Raw genomic sequence first — 19,518 nt, forward strand, 5'->3', positions numbered from 1 at the left:
GCCCTCCGTCTTCAGCCATCCCTCAGGCAGCCACCAGGACAAGGAGCTCAAGGCCACAAGCCCTCACTTGCCACCTGCTCCTGCTCTGGCCAAAAGAAACAACCCCCAGCACAAACTCAGGATCTGAGGGGCCTCTCCCACATGTGCCTCCTACCACAGTAGCCCCAAAGCAGATGGGCCCTCTTGCTCACAGCTCAGACTACAAGCAATCACACCTCTGCATACAGAGCAGTGGAGGCACAGGGCACTGTAGGGCACAAAGAAAAAGCTCAACCACCAACACAAACTCAGCAGTTTTTATTGATTGCCTCTGCACTGTGAGCTGGCTGGATGGGCTAATGCCTCCTTTGCCACCTGGGCAGTTTCCTTCTTCACACACTCTCAGACATGTTAAAGCCCTAAAAGAAACACTTGTGGGCCATGGGGCGCTGACAGAGGACGATGAGAGGTCCTGGCCCTCCAGGGATGATGGCGACACTCCGCTGTCCCAGCCAGTCTATGCAGGAACTTGCTAAGCTGCAGCCACTTTGCTGGTGGGAGACCCACTTCCTCCGCTCCAACCTCTTGTGGAGGAGGGTCCATCCCCACAGGCTCCACCCCAGCGTCTTGCAGAGGAGGGTCTGTCCCCATAGGCTCCAAATAGCCTCCTGTGGGGAAGGGTCTGTCCCCATGGGCTCTGGCCCAGCCTCTTGCAGAAAAGGGTCCATCCCCATGGGCTCCTCGCCATCCATCCCTCCCACAGCCTCTGGCAGCCTCTCCCGCAGGCCTCAGTCTGTACCAGGCAGTGTCCTACTTAGGGCACTGTCACCACCCAGGCCCACTGGGCTGGCCATCCTGCACAGCAGTTGTCTCAAAACTGCCTCCCGAAAAGGTGCTGCAGCCCCTGGCCTCCTTGCACGCTGCCAGCTCCAAGTCTCCTTGGTGCCACCGCAGCTAGAAGCTCAGGGAGCTGGGCCCCACTCCCAGGTGTCCTCTTTTGTGCCGGTCAGCTCCATGGGCAGCGAGGTCACTGGTGACAGCAGCAGCCACTGGGGTGGCGGGTACTGGGCAAAGGGCCTCCCAGTACTGCAGTGGGGGAAGAAAGGATGATTTGGATGCATCGCAGGGAGACAGACCATATGGCCTGAAAGATGCCCCCTTGCCAGGAACCAGGGGCTTCCCAAGGCCAGGGGCAGCCTCCAGCAACCTCCACATGTTCTTGCCGCTCCTCCTGTGGGGCTGCCACCCCCGGCCCACAGGCCCTTTGCTGCGGAGCTGCTGCCCAGCCGCAGGGTGCTGCTGCACAGCAGGCACCGCATCCCATGTATCCTGCTCCCGCTCCGCCACCTCCGTGCCTGCACGCTTCCCAGCCTGCGGACAGCATCAGCCACCGCCCACCCTCAAACACCTCAGTTCCTGGAGCGGGTAACACTTGCGTAAGGCAGACACAGCAGCAGGGACAAACACCTGGTTACAGCTTAGGAAAATATTTTAACATACTGCAGGCTTAGAGTCCATTCATATTTTACAACAGGTAAAGTGCAACGTGGGAGATGCAGGCTGTACAGCATTTAGAGTGGAGACTTGTTGACTTCAACCCATCCATCCTTTTTTCTTTTATGAAAAGGAGCAATGATTTCAGCACCTGATTTAAAGGCTATTTATTACATTATCAACATGATAGCATTTCAATCTGTTAGCAGGTGAAAACTGATAGTTTCACTCATCACAAATACACTGAGGTAGTACAGTTCTGTGCTACTTCAAATATTACTCTGTTGGGGCATCTCCGTGAAGCATCCTTAAAAGCTGTGCCGACAAGAAAAGCCTCCTTTCCTTACTGCCATAGGTTAGAGGCAGAATGCAAGGGTAGCAACTAAGCCGAGATCAGCAGGTATGCAACCTGCACGCACCTTTACAGTAGGGCTTTCAGTTGGGTAAGGAGAGCGCTCCCCAGCTTTCCCCTTTTTTGTGTAATTTGGTTCATATACAGAGAGGTTAGACACTATGAACTAGATTTCTCTCAGATGAAACTAAGCTGGAAAATGCATTACCAGAGCAAATCTATCACATTCCAGCAACGAACAGGTACTCAGCACAAGATCAGACTAAACCAGTTCAAAGTAAATAAGATGTGTACAGCATAGACATCACATCCTTGATGTCAACTCTTTTGCATCAATCTGCTCTTACTGAGCTACGCTGGCTGTGAGTGCCAACACAGCTGCAGACACTGTTTGCTCAGAGGTTTTATATGTTGAATAAGCCTATTTTTTAAAGTATCAGTGTATACTACAGAATAGATTGCTGAATCTTTTTAAGCACCCACATCCAATCAAACTGTTCTTTAAAGCCAAAGGACAGGTAAAGAACCATCAATGTTAGGGTCTCACAAATCTGAAAGATCTGCAACTCATGGCTTTGAAGTATGAGCTGTTGAAGTTGCAAGTATTTGCAGTTGACCTGATATACTACACATGTAAGACTTAAAACAGAATTTTCCAGAAAGGATGAAAAAAACACAGAAGAAAAAAACAGAGGAGCAGCAGCATCAACAACCACCACCACCACAACGTACCTTATAGCCTCTTCCACTGACTGGCCAACTATGTTTGAGGAGGGACCCGGCTGAGACAAAGGTGTCAGGCTGATCACCCATTTCACTGGCTTGTAGTACTCATCACTGGAACTCAGCAGGTAGAATAGCGTGGTCAGGAAAATCACCTGAAAAACAAATAGGAGCCTTATATTAAGAGGCACTAAATACTCCTCAAAATTACACTGTGCACATACGCTTCATATCATTCAACTTCCTTAGAAAAGGCACTATTCCACAAGCCTGGATTTAGAGAAACATAGCCGTAAGTTTTCTACCCTGTGACCTAAGAGACTTAACAGTTATATCTAAACATCGTAACACTTCTGGACCTTTTCTGCTTCTTCATAAAGTTGCATCCAGATTTAATAAGTTTTTTTTTTTTTTTCCAGTACATACTTCATTGAATAGCAGTGCCTATTTTGAAAAAAAGCCCCAAAACTCAATTGTATAGCTAGATACAGAGCAACAACAACATATCTCCACACCACAAACAAGTGATTTACAATTTTTTTAAGCTGACATTACTGACTGAATACTCCTTGCACAAGACAGTCGTATTGCTTCAGAGTCTAAAAACCAGAGAATACCACCACGTTATAGATGACCCTTTCACTTCTAGGGGCCTCAGCAAGTCTTTGGCTAAGGATCTGTCACTGGAGTACACTCGGCCTTCAGTAACACACCTCAACCAGGAAAATTCATTATGTTCCAATGTCAAACCATGCCTTGTGTTTGTTCCACCTACAAGCCTTAATTGTTCAATCTTTCTTCATAAGATTAGAAAGAAACCTTTCCATTTCCTTATTTCCAGCACCCTGACATGTTTGACTAAGTTGTGTCTGAATCTATTGGATAAACCAATTGGATAAGTCTTCCACGCTGCAGACACTGCTGCTGCTTTGGCTTCTTCTCTGCATACGCTCTCAAAAATGAGAACACCACCACGGGCAATATTACATTACCAGCCTCAACAATATCACTGTTCTGTCATCTTTCTACCCCTAATTCTCTCCTATGCAGTAAAATGCTATACTCTTCCCCCGACTCCAACAGCCTTTAACTTGAAATTCACATTAAGCTGTTCTCCTACCACGAGAGTGACAAGGAGTCACAAAATATTATAATTTGACATTAAGTTGCTTGCTCTCTCACCCAACAAGCAGAATAGTCTCAGAAAAAAAAAAAAAAAAAAAAAAAAAAGAGAGATTTTTTTACATAAACTACTTCCTCGACAGCAATTCAAGATCTCATGGATGACTCTGAGCAGTCAAAGACTCTAAACAGGCTATTTCCATTTCTAAGCACTTGACAAATTACTATTTCTTGCTGTAGAATTTAAGATATACTCCCAAAACCCGGAACTTTTAGTGCTCTGAGGGCAGAAAGTGACCGAATTCAAGGAGATATAGCAGTAAAACATTACGTTAAGATTTTAATTCACCATTTCCACGTATATCCAGCAACATGTGGTTTAACTGCTTGTGCATGGATCTGGTAGACCTGGGAAATGTTTCTGCATTTGCTGTCCAGATTCAGTTGCTTTCTGCCCACTGCCTTCACTCTTGACAGGTGGCGTGTACATTTGTCTTTTTTTTTTTTTTTGGTGTGTGGGGTTTTTGTTTGTTTGTTTTGGTTTTACAAGAGGCAGTAGGAGACAGCTCAATCTGAAATCTACATTAAAAATTTGTTAATGAGAAAGAGGTTGTGGGGGAAAAACAAAACCAAAAACCCCCCACACATCCCGCTAGGCAAAAGATTGATATGCCTTCAGACTCTGGAAGAGAAGAACTAAAAAGGTTACTTCCGATCTTCTGCTCACTTGCAAGACTTTTATTTAGATCTAAAGGAAGACGACAAATGAAATCTATCCCATGTGGGATTTGCAAATGATGCATATTACCAAAACAAACAACAAACCCAGAAAAAACAAACCACACACAGGAATCTATCCTAGGGATTACATCTAGATTTTTTATTATATCTAAAACATAAAAAAAAAAAAAAAAAAAAAAAAAAAAAAAAAAAAAAGAGGTAAAACTAAGCAGCAGCGACTGAAAAGCAGTAATTTCTGCAGGGACTCTGTGCTACACAAGAGAAACAAATACCCAGGATTCAATTAGTTCAGCAGTCTGGCTAGAAAGTACTCCAGAGTCTGGCAAGTTAACTCTCCTGAATTCTCACATCAGCTAACAATTTCATTTACCTATTTACCTGCTTATTAGACTTCATCTCTGATATAAGATACCCCGAGTTACAGCTTAGGATCTCAAGATCTTCAAGGCCTTTGAGCATAAAGATGAAAGACTGCAAGCTCCTGAATGCAGGAGGTTACACCAAGGTACAAAATGCCCCCAAACAACAGACTTGGAAGTTATGCAACCTTAATGAGTTTTGATAACAGATCCCTCTAGAGGATGTTTCCAACGAGGTGAGGTTTGGTTTTCATCGTTACAACACATGCACTGAGGTTCCTTCAGGAAAATGGAGAGTGCAGACCTGTGGCGTGCTGCTTACCACTGAGAGCACAAAATTGAGAAGAGCTGTCCCGCTATGGAAGACAATTGTCACAAGAGTTGTTATGGTGGTGAACAAGAGGCTCACGTTCCGACTCATCACTATCCACAGAGACTCCAGGATCTGGAGGCACAGAAAGGTAAGACAAAAGTGAGATGCCACAGGGCATTAGGTAACTAAAACAAAACTGCTTGCAAAGCAATTCCTCTGTCAGGCCTGAAACAAAGAAGAGGTTTAAACTATCTCCCTTCATGTCCAGATGACAGCAGGTAACACTAAGTGAAAGCATGTGCTTCACCAAAGGCAAGTTTCTAGCTGCATTGTCACAAGGTTTGGCGTTGTCTCTCCCTAAACTCAGAATTATTTCATTATGTAAAATTTCAAAAGCTGAGTGTGCTCATGTTTGTCTATGGTGATTAGAATTACCATCAACTGACAGCAGATCTGGTCTTGGGAGAGAAAACTGTTTCCAGCTTGCAAAAGCTAAGTCACACAGAACTAATTTTGCAAGGTATAAAAATCTAACAGATTCAAATCAAGAAGTGTAATCTTTAAATTAATATGCTTCAAAAATATTTCTTTTTTATGATGTCTACAGACTTGTGATTTTGCACAGTGATACATAAAGCAGCTATGGAAAATAAACAATGCTAGACAACCTATTCATTTCTGGGATGCTTATCAAATTCTACAGTGGTTTTGAGACATGATTTTAAACTGTGAATACTCAGTACAGCCAAATTGGTTTATGTATTGATACAGAAGCAACAGTCTGGACAGGTCAGCACTTGAGGAGACACAAAAGATGTAAAGCACAGGAAAGCATATAGAAGCATCCTAAAGGCAACAGGCAAGTCTCATAACAAATATGTAAACCAGAAAGAAATGGAGTCAGAATGTATTAGCCAAAGTAATCCAAAGATGTAAAAAAACCAAGGTCAGAAGGAAGAAGTTATACCTTTGGATACCTAACTGGGAGAACCGTGAAAGGGAAGCTTTAAAAACCAAAAGCCATTGCTCTAACAAATACTTCAAGCAATTTGACTGGGAAGTGGGGATGAGTCGGTATTTACAGAGTAGATGGAGGAACATAGCCTAAATTGCACCAATAAAAAGACTGTGTTGCAGGCTAGATACAAATATCTTTCTTGCAAATTTTGTTTTACAATAGTAGCTCAAATCAAAGAAGTGCATTACGGATTCTGTAGTTTAAGAATTCTAGACTTAACATGCAATTCTCAGAAAAATTCAGTTGTTCCCATTTGAACTGATTTCAATTCATTTTCCTTCCCCATGAGGTGAAAGGTCCAGTACATGAATTCAGGGATTCATCCTAAAAATATTAATTTCATTCTCCACAGAACTTCATAAAAATGCAATAAGCTGTTTTCCATCAAGTGAGAATAATAATTTGAGGAAAAAAGACTACAAAAGAGGTATATCCTTCTTACCTCTTTATGGTCCATATTTTCTTCAACTATAGCTTTAACGGATTCAAAATACATATATATTTAGATAAACGTCATTCATTCTGCATTAGGCATACAGTTTACTGAAAATAAGGCTGAAAAATTGACACAAGTATCAAAAACACCAAGAAGAGAAAGATTAAGCAAGAGAATTTCCTCTCTTCCTCCAAAAAGTAACAGAAGACTAGAGAAAGTTAAATATTTCAAACCCACTTGCAGACCACACAGAAAATCTTACAGTAACAATCTCAGTTGGAAAGAAGTTTGGTAAACTGAGGTTAACGAAGATGTCGAAATCGTAAGGGCTTCCTCCTCACGATCGATTCTGCTTACTTGAATGAGTAGATTTAAGTAGATAAGTAGATTTACAATAACTACTTAAGTAATTTAAATAACACTAACACTGTTTCCATAATTTCCCACGTATCTGAGCGTTATTTAAAAAGAGGAAACTGGGATCTGTTAAAATAAAATTATTCTGTTAATAAGGATATATGATACATACCGAAAGAAATGTCTCAATGTTATCATGAACAAATGATGCAACATCTTGCCAGTCCAGAATGTCACCAAGCCAGCTGTTCTGACGGTTTATGTGCCATTTGTGTCCTTTATGTCTTCCAGAATGTGTCACATTCTTAAAAAGAGACAATCATTTAAAAGGTACCAAACTTCTTGGCGATACACAGAATGAGAAAAATCAAAGATTTAAGGTTTTCTTAATAAGGAACCTGGACAGCACGCAATTAAAAACCCAGAGATGCTTTTATTTGCATTTTCAAGAATACCTGGAAGTAAGGAAGAGTTTCTTTGTCCCCTTGAAAAACCAAAACCTGACAGAAAACTATTGTTAATGTTTTCCCGTGTAGTTGGATTCCTATATTGTACTATTGATTAATCTCTGTTCAACATTAACATTACAGCTTCCCTGAGATGACTGTAATCACCTTGCTCCTTATGAAAGGACACAAGATTTCAGCTACTGCCAACACTATTTACTTTTAGCAAATTTTATCTTTTTCCAACACAATCCACAACAGAAAAGACAAGCGGCAAGTCAAAACAGCTAGTTCTCATGTCTCTCTCTCCATTGGCAAAGCTCCGTCACGCAAAAGCAACTTTAGCTAAAACACTTTAGTTTAGCTAAACACTAAACTGGAAGCAGAGCATTTATTCTGGCAACACAGCATAACTGCAGTCACCACAAGGCAAGAGGAAATGGACATCAACACAACAGGTGCTTCCTTAAGCAGCTTTAACCTAGCTATGAATTTACCTGTTGTCCAAAATTGCCACCTGATCACCAGGTGTTTGAGCACAGGACTACAGGCTTAATCTGGGCCTGAGACAAATCTTTAGAGAAGGATGTCAAAATGCTACGAAAAACAAATGCAGGCCAACCTATAGCCTGCATAGTGATAGGCCAACCTATCACTATTAAAGACCAGGAGATCGGATGCAAGAGACCTTAAGTTCTGATTTCTCCCCCTTCAGGCATCATGATACCTTATCATGTACAAGCAAAGAACTTTAATCCACTGTAGCACAGAGGTGTCACTTTCGAGCTAACAGTTTATTTAGCTCAGAAGCATGTGAGTAGTGAGGAATTTCCCTCCCATACATTTTCTATTTATCACTTCTCAGGCACCTCTTTTCTGTCATTCGCGTTCTCTCTTATCTTCAAGGACCTCTCTAGTCAATAATCAGAAGAACTAAGCCTCAATAATCAGGTTAATTCCCATTTTGAGTTTTGTCACTTGTCAACTGTACTGTTGCAGCACCTCAGGTGTTAATCCAGTATTACCAAGGGATCCAAGGAAACTGTCATTTCCTTTTAGCAAATTCAACAAATTTTAAAGAAAAAAAAACACTCAGTAAAGCAGACAAAAACATTTAATGAGGTAGCAACACAGGGTTCTTCTCCTTGAAGGAGATGCACTGTTCTGCTCTGTGATTTGTTATTTTAATACTCTAATTTAACCTATCCATTGGATATGTGCAACCAGACTCAGCGTTAATTAATCTCCTACCCCTTCTTCAGGACTTCTCAAGATATATATCTGCTATCTACTCATCTGCTCAGTTGCACTTAGTGCTACACTTTGTCAGCAATTCCTCCGATTCACAGTTTGGTTCTGCAGCTTTCAAGGAAGAAGATCAAGTGAACTCAGTTCCTTCAGCCACCTGCTGAACTGGATTAGAGTAACGCTATCCAGGCCTCAAAAATGAAGCTTAACTATAGATTTGTATACACAGTGTGCTACTGTGTATCTGATACACAGCCTACATCAGCAGAGGTTTGTCAGGATAGCCGTACGGAAGGACTTTCCTGGACCGGGCACTGAGCAGTAAATGGTCTCAAGGTCTCAGGGCCGGCCGAGTGCACTGTATACACAGCTTGAGTATCTCCTGGGCATTCCCCTACTCCTCAAGGGCACCCTAATCACCAGTGACCTATGGTGTTTAACAACTCTTCTCTCGGCTTTCCTCTCTCTGCACTTCATTTTTGGTTAGTGGAGAAGGGCATAGCTTTGAAGCTATCTTCAAAAGAACTTTGGCTCCTGACTCCCTCTATGCTTTCTTGCTGCCATAAGCAACCAACAGACTGGCTGAAATAGAGTTCAGTCTCAATGCTGCGATTTCTGCTTCAGTATCTCTAGACTTATGAAACAGCCTTGCCCTTTAGCTGCCATAGTTTGCTGCTTGCCCTCTTCACTGTCCTGTTAGTCAGTAACAAAGTCCCCTGCCACTATCTTTCATTTAATAACGGACCTTGTTGACTGTTCAAAACAAAAATTCAGTGAAAGACAAATGTTTGACTTGTCACTTAGGGCTACTGCCCTTTCCAAATCACATGCTCTTCCAGAATATTAGCTTGCCAGGGAAAAAAAATCTTTGCCAATATTGCACTGAAACTCTTACTTTTTCCAATATGAAGAACTCCTTGAAACATTAGAAATACTTCATAAGCGATCATATAAATAGATGTGTGAAATAATCAAAGTGATAGCATATTAAGTACAGAGAAATTATTCAAGAGTATGAATTTAGGCTTTTGATATTGCTGCTACACTATGGTTATGGCTAATGAATTGCTTACCTTTGCCTTTACAAGGTAAAAAGCCCTGACTGCATGAAAACAATTCAACCACTATGAATTTTAGGATTCACTGTACAGAACCCGTTACTATAATGGCTGTCCTAGCTGCAAGAGAGCTGTATAGGTGAAAGGATAATTTTTTTTCTTGGTTTCATATGAATGTATCATTCCCAAGTTGCACAAATCATGCAGAATACCAGCTTCCATTCTGTCCTCTTTCAGAGGACAGAAATTCAACCGAAAGTCCTTATGATGAAAAACAAGTGAACAAAGTAAAAATTTAGTGGTGTTATCTAAAAAGACACAGACTGCTTAGGAGTGAAGATAATTGTACTCCTACTGGAGCTGTAGGATGACCTACTTTACACATTGGAAGTTTTGGCCAATTTGGGATTATTACGGCCTTTACTTGGCATACCACTTTTTTTTTTGCTCATCTGTTTCCAGAAGTGTTTATCCATCATAAATATGTCAAATCAGTAAAAAACAGTACATACAGTAATTATCAAAGTTACTCACCTTCACAAACCAAGAATGGTAAAGCCTGTCCCAGAGCTCTAGCACTTGTTTTTCTATCACAGCAGTGTTGTTCACCTTTTCTCCTAAAATCTTATGGAGCTGGAATACACAGAAATCTTTTACTAAACAGTAACTGAAGATGAACTCAAAGCCAGATGAGTCACATGAGAATGTCCTTAAAGACCTGGCTTAAAATGAAATTAAGAACAACCCCATGTGTCAAGAGGCAACACATAGTTCAGATGTTACAATTCACAATGTGCAGATTTTACTTTCAATAATCTACAATATATGGCCCACAGAAAAAGAGAAAACTGGTACGAGGGAAAAAAGGTAAATTTTCTAAAACTGAACAAATGAAGCCTTATGGAAAAAATTAACTACTCCTCTCTATTTGCTCTCTTTTTTTTTTTCAACTAGCTGTCTCATTAAAATAAGAACAGATTTTTTAGATCGTAAAAACAAGCAGAGAAACTACTGAAATCATTCCCAAATCCTCCCTTCCTTCCCTCCGTCCCTATACGGACTAGAGACTAGAAAGATCTGTTGACAGAACATTTAGTCACACAAAAAACAAGAGATACCTCTCATTATCACAAAATAGAGAAACTAAAACATTAAAAAAAAACAAGTTTCCTTTTCCCCTCTTACCTTATGTGTAATCCATTCTCGGCCATATTGATATACATTATTAGCAGCTGAATTGAGGGCCTTCTGGATAACCTGCGCTTCTGGGAGCCAGCTGTTTTTGTGGTTTTTTTTTTAAAGAAGAAAAACAAAGTTATCTGCTACCTATTTTAACTATTTCATTACGCCTAAAGCACATTCCAAATCAATATTTTGAAACAAATACCATGTGGTTATGGTTAAGTGCACATAAACATACAACAACTAGAATATTTCCTTCTGCTTGTCAAAGAATAGACCTTTTAAACAAAGTAAAATTGAACCTAGAACATGTCATTACATTAACATGCCTTTCATTTCTGCTTCTGAAACTTTAAATTGATACCTTAAACTCAACTTTTCCCTTAGGAGATTTTGGTCCTCTGTCTGTATAGATGTGACTATTCATACCTGAGACTCAAACATTTTCCTGCTCCCTAGTTTTGGGGAAATTCTACATGAAGCACTTGATTTAGTGAGACACGCTGCAACAACACAGTCCCCCACAAACTAGAAACCACCTGGGAGCCAAAATTGCTGCCATCATTCACCTGATGGCACAATAAAAGGTAAACTTAATTCTGCCATATAAGTCTGCACGCGTCTTACATGAGAATTCTAACATCTTTCCGTCACATGTTGAATCCACCAAGCTTTGGCTTACATTGTTTGGAGTCGAGGGATGCTCTCCTTTAGTTTTTGAGAAATAAATATTTTTTGATGCTTCATGTTTGAAGGCAAACAGCTAAAATTCTGCTAACTTGAAGGCAACTGCTTTAGCTAACATTCTGCTAGTTATTTGGGCAGTACTCTAATACTTCTGTTGTGTCCATAAGCCTCTCTAAGAGTGAAACTTCTGCCTTCATTAGTGTTTAGTTCCATCTGACAGCTAAATAGAAAGGCTGAAGCATAGAAGAGATGCCATGAAGCATTAAACAAATAAAATCAAGAGAAGAGAAAACATATAATGCAATTACTTAAGTACTGTGAAAGCACATCTTGTTCCAGCAGTTAAGTGTATTATTTTAGTCCTATTTTTGAAAATTTCCCCTGCTCTTATATTAAAACATACATTTTCTTTCAATCCTAATAAACCATCAATACTTTTGTTTAAAAAGTACCCTTGACATTTCTTGTCCAAGAGACTCAATCTTTTCCCAGGTACTCCCATATTCACTCACTGGCTACTTAGCTGAAACAGAAGAAAGGTCAACCTGAACATCTTCCCTCCCAAGCCACACTCTTCCATCTCCTCTCTTCCTCCGTGCTATTCACGGGATAAGTCCTTTGCCCACCAGTAGGCCCTCAGGAATTCTCCACGTTCATTTATTTCTTCATCCCCTAGTGCGTTGCTGTTTGCTTTCATTTGTCACACACACTCATCAACAAACTTCCCACTGCCTACAGGATCCACCTCATGGCATGAGCAGCCCCTCCCAAATGATTTGCACGAAACAACCTATCCCACCATTCTTTCCACCTTCTACTCTTTTCCAGCCCCCTTCAAAAGGGTTTCTTCAGCACTTCTGCTCCCTTCAAGACACTCTGCGGGCAGCTCTCTACATTTTCACAGTCCTCAGATGAAACACATGACCCTTCCCTAGTGCAACGCATAAACACTTCAGCTTTTACATCACATTCTAACAGTTACCCTCATTTTTGTCCCTGTGTAACACTTTTTACATTAAAAACTAAGCACAAAGGTGCCCAGAAGCCCCTTTGTTCACCCTATTACATTCATTTAACTTCAGCATTCTTACTTTGCCCATTCTGGGTGACTGGCTACCGTCTCATTGATCAAGCTGCTAGTGACTTGAATCATGTGAACACTCTCTTGATGTACCTAGATTGAACAGAGACGAGAAATGTTATGGAATGCCAACTGGATCATCTCCTGCATTCAGAAAGAGCTCCATTTTGGGCTGCAACATCTTCGGAAATAACTCTTGAACACAGGTAAGCCCCTTTGATGAAGGGTCATTAGCTTGCAGAAGCAACAATGCAACCACCAGTAGCCACCTGGCAGTCTGGGTCAGGCATCATGTCACAAGCAATAATAAATGGTGATATACAGCTTATCCGGGGAAAAGATCCTAGCAATATAGTCAGCACAAGTCCTAAAATATTAAGATTCAAATATATTTTGAGCCACAGATAAAAAACATGGAAATTAATGATTACTTCTAACATGTTCAATTGTGCTACAAAATGCCTTATCAAATCAATTCTTCAATGAGATAAATGGTCATTGATAAATATCTTGGGTTCTTAAAAATGAAACCTTATAAGATATATAAACATTCCTACCTAAAGCTTCCTCGTATCCACCATGGATGGATATTTATATTAATATGATATTAAGATATTAATCAGTTACCATTTATCTCATTGAACATTCTTTAAGTCTACAGTTTGGAGACTGATATCAGAGCCCATCTGGTTTTTGTTCTGTAACTGCACTAGAACAAAACATTTAATCACCATCAACTGTTCCAAGTTGGGACACAGTTCTAAAATACAAAACAAAGCAGGACATGAGCAACCTCTTCTGGAGATCAAGAAAAACCCAAGTGCAAATCCATAAATATCAAAGGCAAAATGTCCAAACACGAATATCAGAACATGGAAACATAGAACAAGATACCCATGAGGTTATTATGGGCAATTACACAAAAGACACATGACCTTAAGCATTTTGCATACATGTTGCTGATGCAAGTTAAATTAAAAAGAAAAACAAAGTTTTATCATTAAAAAGAAACAGTACAAATTTCAAATCTATTATAATATATAATTTCACTATATTACTAGAATAAATTTCTTCCCTATTTCCAAATGTTTTCCTATCTGCTTTGTCATGCACATATTTATACACACACAAACACCAAGATGTTCCTCAAATCACACAATTTCACACACACGTCAGTAACTTTCATTCAATTTTTCCAGTGAGCTCTACAATTACATTTCTTGGAACACTGTACCTTTGCAGTAAGCAGCAGGGCTAGCAGCAGGGTTCCTATGACTAGCAAAAATATTATGAAAATGCTGATTATCTTATCTAGCATTTTCTCCAACCATATGAGTATCTGTGCAGAGAAAAGAAAAAAAAAAGAAGTCATGGCATATAAATCAACCTGTAATGAAAACACTACTTCGTGCTTTATGACAGTACTATTATCTATATTTACAACCCAACCGCAAAAAGCAGACTCTAATTAGACAGCATTTATGCCCAAGCTTCGAGATGAACAATTAACAGGCGATGTTAGCATGATGAAGGTCATGGTGTGACGTGTGACTTTGCAAACAACATTTACACGTTACCACAAGACATGGCAAGCTCTCTGCAAAGCAAGCGAGAATTCAGTTTGTACTGAGGAGATCTAAAGAGCTTGCTACTCATGTTAAGCACAAACCCTAGATTTTTTGGTCAAGGTTTTTTTTCCTTAAGCAGCTTTAAAACTTACAAATACAACCTGCACCCAACTGCAAGATCATCCAGGTGCACTGTGAAGCGGAGCCACGACCTTCAAACTGCAGTAGCTGGTGGCCATCCCAATCACTAGTGATGCATTGCTGCAAGGAACACGTTTTAAAGCTGCTCAGCACCTCCCAAATAACCGTTCTCTACTGTACTAAGCATCAGGTCGCTTACTCAGTGCCGAGTATTTCCACGTACTTTCATCCATGTGAAGTTTCTCACTGTTGCACATGAAGCAGCTACAGCCATCAGTACAAGACACGGGCACACGGGCTGTTTGGCTGTCCACGAGGGGCCTGCTCGCCAGCCAACCCCAGGGGTGTCACTCAAGGGTAGAGCAGTGCGGCTGCTGCTATGCACAACCTTCAACCTGCGTGGCCACGAGACTGTGCAGAGAGCCGCCAGCACAGAGCACGGTGAACTTGGTCTCGTACACAAACTGTCTGTTCACACAGAGAACTGGGAGAGCCCATGCAAGTACAAGCAAGTAGATTTTTCTAGCATCTATGCTTCAAAAACCCAAGCTATTTTTCTTACAGCTAGCATTACTGCAGAAAGAATGGCAGCAGCTATAAAAATGTAGAAATTGGAAGGACAACTAAGGTCAAAGTCCAGGAGAATAAAGTTTTTTTCAAATAAACAGGGTTATATAGTCATACTTAGGGATTAAGTTAATCACTTTTCAGTTAACGCTCCTACAAAACTACTATAGTAATCGCAGCTGCTCTCCAGTAGTTTCCATTAGTTCTTCCTTATTTGCCCTACCTCTATGTGTGAACCTAGGCTTGGAAACAACCCTGCGGCTCCTGGGCGATGGTCAAATTGCTTAAAGCTGAACTGGCATCTCTCACTTGAAACAAATGCTACAAAGGAGTTTTTTGTACTTATCCCCACACAACCTGAGCTTTTAATGGGTACTATCATCCCTTCTCCTCTCAATTTGGAATTCTTTCACATCCAACTCCTTGTTAAAACTGTCACTAGGATATCTTAATTTTAGAACCATTTAGAGCCATTGTTTAGAACTGTGAAGAAAACTAGAAAAAAAAAAGGCAACATCCTTTTAACAGAAGCAATGAGGAGCCCACAGCTTTCTGTAACAAAATCTGCAACAAAACCTGCACTATATTGTGACTTGTTAAAAGGAATTTCAGTGAAGGATATTTTGCAGGTTATCTGGGACATTATTTACGTTTTCACTGTTGCTGAAATGCTTCAGCAATAACTTTCTTACAGCCAGAAATCCCTTGCCGGTGCCAGAGGAAGCTCAGCTGGCTCTAGCTGTATAGGAGCTTTCTAACATATTCCGACTACTCTGTACTTAGTGCTGTTCCCTCCTAACAGGGCTGAAAACAGAACTTGGTGTGGCCTTCCAAACTTAACATGCATCCAATGATTAAGCAAGAAAAATAAGAAATGTAAGACCCTGTTTAAGAGGCCACAAATAAAAAAAAGGCATCGAAAACTGATAGGAGAGGGAAATTTATGGCATGTGTTTCAAAAAGAAGCTATTTAAAAGAAAAAAAAAGTTGCCCTGGTTGCTTCTTAGTTAAGAAAAGCTGTACCTTATAGCTTGAGGTTCACAGAAAGCTCCAGAGTATAGGAGGAAATCCAAGCCTACTCCTACATTGGTGATGAAAAGAGCTTGCTATTAAGCCTTAAATGTAGCTCCTGGAACAGCACCACTGAACCCAAGATCCTGCAAGAGCCATCAGAGAGATTTCCTGAACTGCCCCTGTAGGGATGGGGTCTCAGCGCAGCGGAAGGGGCTGTTCGGGTGGCCGCCCTCGTAGCAGCTACTGGAAGATGATGAAGGCCCAAACGGTCAGGAATGAGGACCTTGAACTGGTATGAGGACCACTGAAGTGGAGCATGACCACCAGGAATCGTTTGGATGCTCCTTGGTGTGGGCCACAGCAAGGCTACAGTGCCACTGAAGCAGGGCTGCAGCACAGGAGAAGCCCAAATGACCTGTAATGTAGGTAGGGACCAGCAGCGGTGACGTTTCATGAGCAGAGGCAGCAGCCTCGGCCACGCAAGGCCACTTGCTGGCTGGTCAGCTGGGCAGCCAGCAACACAGCAAACCAGGGCCAGTGCCAACCCTGGGAGGCCCCCAGGCAGCGAGCGCACCCACATCCCAAACGCAGGCTACGCTCCTGGTACGGATGCACCCGTGGAAGGGGCTCACAGTACCGCGTGCTGCAGAACTACAAGCAGCAGCACGCGGTTCTCTACAGCTCCATCCATGCATGCCCTCTTCTCCCACGAGCTTGCTACTGAGCCCCTGCTCCTTGCCTTGCCCTTGCCTGCCCTCCTCGCTGCCAGTGCTCGCTCCTGCTAAGCGAGCAGCAGGGCTGAGGCCCCACGCGCCCGCTGGAGGGTCAAGGCCCTGCGTGCTCATACTTACCGCCGACACGGGGCCACACCTGGCACCCCAGCCCTGCCTCACCTATTTAGGCCCTGCTCGTAAAGCCTGGGCAGAGGCACCAAGGCGAACACACAGCAACCGAGCGCTGCGCGCCAGGCCGACATCGCCAAGCTGTCGGTGCGGATCCGAGCTTCCCAACCGACTGTTAGTCAACATCAAGAGGCTGACGCGGCCACAACACCCAAAACGATGTGATGGTAACGGCAAGCCAGGCTCCTAAGCTACAGAAGGTCACACTTGTAAAATCAAATGGAAAGGTAATAGTAAGACTGCCCAGAAAAAAAAGAACAAAAAAATCCTTAATTATCACAGTTTTGAAAGGAAGGATAACAACTAGTTTGTTTTTTAAAATTAAGGTTAGCGTGGAAAGTGTTTTTAAACTGAGCTGAACGCTGTGCTTCTCTCAGTAACTTCCAGGGTTCAACTTACAGTGTCAGTATCAACATCTGTATTCCCACAAACTGTAATAAAAACCACAGTTCCCACTCAGTTATTGAGCAATATCCTATTCCAGAGAGATTCAGCAAGCTATACAGCACCATATACTATCTATAAATGCCTGCTTTAGCTTCTCACACTGCATAGCCAGACACTAACAACTCAAGCATGTTCTATCTACTGCATTAAGCCTAGAATAAAGCACACCACCCATTCCATTTCTAACTGTGCATGCAACTCAAAACACATCTTTAATTCTGTTCCAGTATTTAATTTTTCCATTATTTTTCTGCATTAGATTTGTTAACATTTTTCCCTTAGCTAATATTTGAGGATACCATCTTACAAACACCATCTGACAAGGGCAAGAAGCAGCCTATAACCAAGACACATCACAGGGTTGCACTGAAATGAGCCAGCTAAGGAATTGGGCTGTCCATAAGGGAGGAGCATCTCCCAGAGCCCTAGGCCACGTGCAGAGTGTCCCTGTGCAGCCATTTCGGAATTATTTCTAAGGACTCCTGCCTTGGACAACACCACAAAGGACAAATCAGCCCAACTGAACCTATTCTAAGCTTTGGTCAACAGAAGGCATGGGAAGCAGGTGATTTTGCACTCTTTCTCTTAAACTAAGTGCGTGCAATGCAGCTCCTGATTAAAGCTTGTAAAACAAGAGGATAAAAGCTAAGGTCTCACACCAGCAGCCACAACCAACCACCTCTTCAAACTCGGCCATCTCCAGGTGTTAGACTCCCAGTTTCTCAGTGCATCACCCCAAATTTATGCTGGTTTTCTCACAAGGTCTCTTTCTGCCTTTTTCTGAGGCATCGAAGTACCAAAAGGCATCAACCTTCTAACTACATCTTGTGTCTGAGGGACAATCCTCACTTCCCGGTGTACCTCTTAAAGTAAGATTAATTCATATACACACACACACAGAGTCTGCACTGTATGCAATATTTTATGGTCTTTTGGGATCTTTTCCTGCACAGCTAAGTAATATATGGACTTTTAACAAGTTATATCTTCAGATTTTGGCCAAACGAAGTAAAGTTCCAAGCTAAAACAAACCAGACAGCCAGCTTGGATTTCAAAGGGATTAAGGGGCAGTTATTTTTATAATGCATCGATATTAAGGACAATGAGACCCACCTTAAGGAGCTTTCAAGCATGCAAACAACTAATTCAGAAGCAAGGGGGAAAAAAAAGTAGCTGAGACTGAACCCTCACCTTTCTCTCAGAACACTGCAACTCACTTAAGCTGCCCTAACAGGCAGGCAACACTTTTATGAAGTGCTGGGGTTGCACACATTTATTAATAGCCTTTGCTCATGTATCATAGCACAAACATTTCAAAGTCCAGAAGTCAAAATTCAACTTACAACAATCAAATTATATTCCAGAGCAAGAGAACTATATGCATTTGCCCTCTTACTGAGCAATCGTAACTCCGAAACATAAAGCAAGCAACTTGTCTTGAATGCTCTTGTCCATGAAGAGCGTTCCCACTACGTGCTGCGAGCTCCCTGGTTTAACAGCGAAGATCAAACCCTCAAGAGGAACTTCAACTACTCAGCCTACTCACCACGTGCAATGTTATTCCTCAGCTCTCATCCAGAGGAGATCCCACCTACATTCCCCAGTTTAACCACTTGAAGGAACCTTTCAGAGGGTCAGTGCTCTCCAACGCCCGCATCCACCCCTGTGCTCACTATTATTGAGGACCATGTTATTTCACAGCACCTTCCACACCATGCAAAGCAGACCTAGGTTTTCTAATTTAGTTGTTACTGGACAGGAGGATTAGATGCTTGACCAGAACATTAATGTCACTTAGAAAACCACAGTAATAATTATGCTGCTAGTAATTCAAATTCTGCCCTTCTAATTCTGCCACTAGGACTGAAGTGATAAATGAGGATAAAAGCTGCTGGTGAAAACATACCCTATTTAAATATTTAAAAAAAATTGTTCTATACCTCTTGATATGTGGTAATGTGAAAAAAGGAAAATTAAGTTATTGTTTTCAGTCTAAATCCACAAGAACTCACCTCAGTGGTTTGCTACAAAGAACTCGTACCCACCTACCTAAATGGCAAGCCTACAGTGTAAGACATGAAGCAAAGAGTGGTCGGCACCCCGAGAAGGAAAGGAGAGGTCCTGCAGAAGCGACCGTGTTCTACAGGTATCAGCCTTCTCCACCTCTGCCTAGATGAACTAGGCTGACACTGCATATGTTTAACAACCACACAGAAACATATGCATATGTTTAAAAACCAACAGAAAATTGCCTTAAATATGCCTGCTTTATAGTAAACAAGT

The 19,518-nt window shown here is 41.7% G+C and overlaps 1 protein-coding gene across 1 annotated transcript in view; it reads right to left on the reverse strand.

The window, feature by feature from the left end:
- Positions 1 to 19,518, reverse strand: part of TMEM245 (transmembrane protein 245) — a 53,291-nt gene that overhangs the window by 10,723 nt on the left and 23,050 nt on the right. The window contains exons 9-15 of the mRNA XM_026041855.1: positions 13,831 to 13,935; positions 12,607 to 12,689; positions 10,832 to 10,922; positions 10,181 to 10,279; positions 7,067 to 7,198; positions 5,093 to 5,215; positions 2,558 to 2,703 (exon numbers count right to left, since the gene is read on the reverse strand). Of these exons, the coding sequence (XP_025897640.1) occupies positions 2,558 to 2,703; positions 5,093 to 5,215; positions 7,067 to 7,198; positions 10,181 to 10,279; positions 10,832 to 10,922; positions 12,607 to 12,689; positions 13,831 to 13,935 (779 nt within the window). The remainder of the gene's footprint in view (positions 1 to 2,557; positions 2,704 to 5,092; positions 5,216 to 7,066; positions 7,199 to 10,180; positions 10,280 to 10,831; positions 10,923 to 12,606; positions 12,690 to 13,830; positions 13,936 to 19,518) is intronic.

Source organism: Nothoprocta perdicaria, unplaced genomic scaffold (assembly GCF_003342845.1).
Source record: "Nothoprocta perdicaria isolate Ctin4 unplaced genomic scaffold, notPer1 scaffold_297, whole genome shotgun sequence".
NCBI classification, from domain to species: Eukaryota; Metazoa; Chordata; class Aves; order Tinamiformes; family Tinamidae; genus Nothoprocta; species Nothoprocta perdicaria.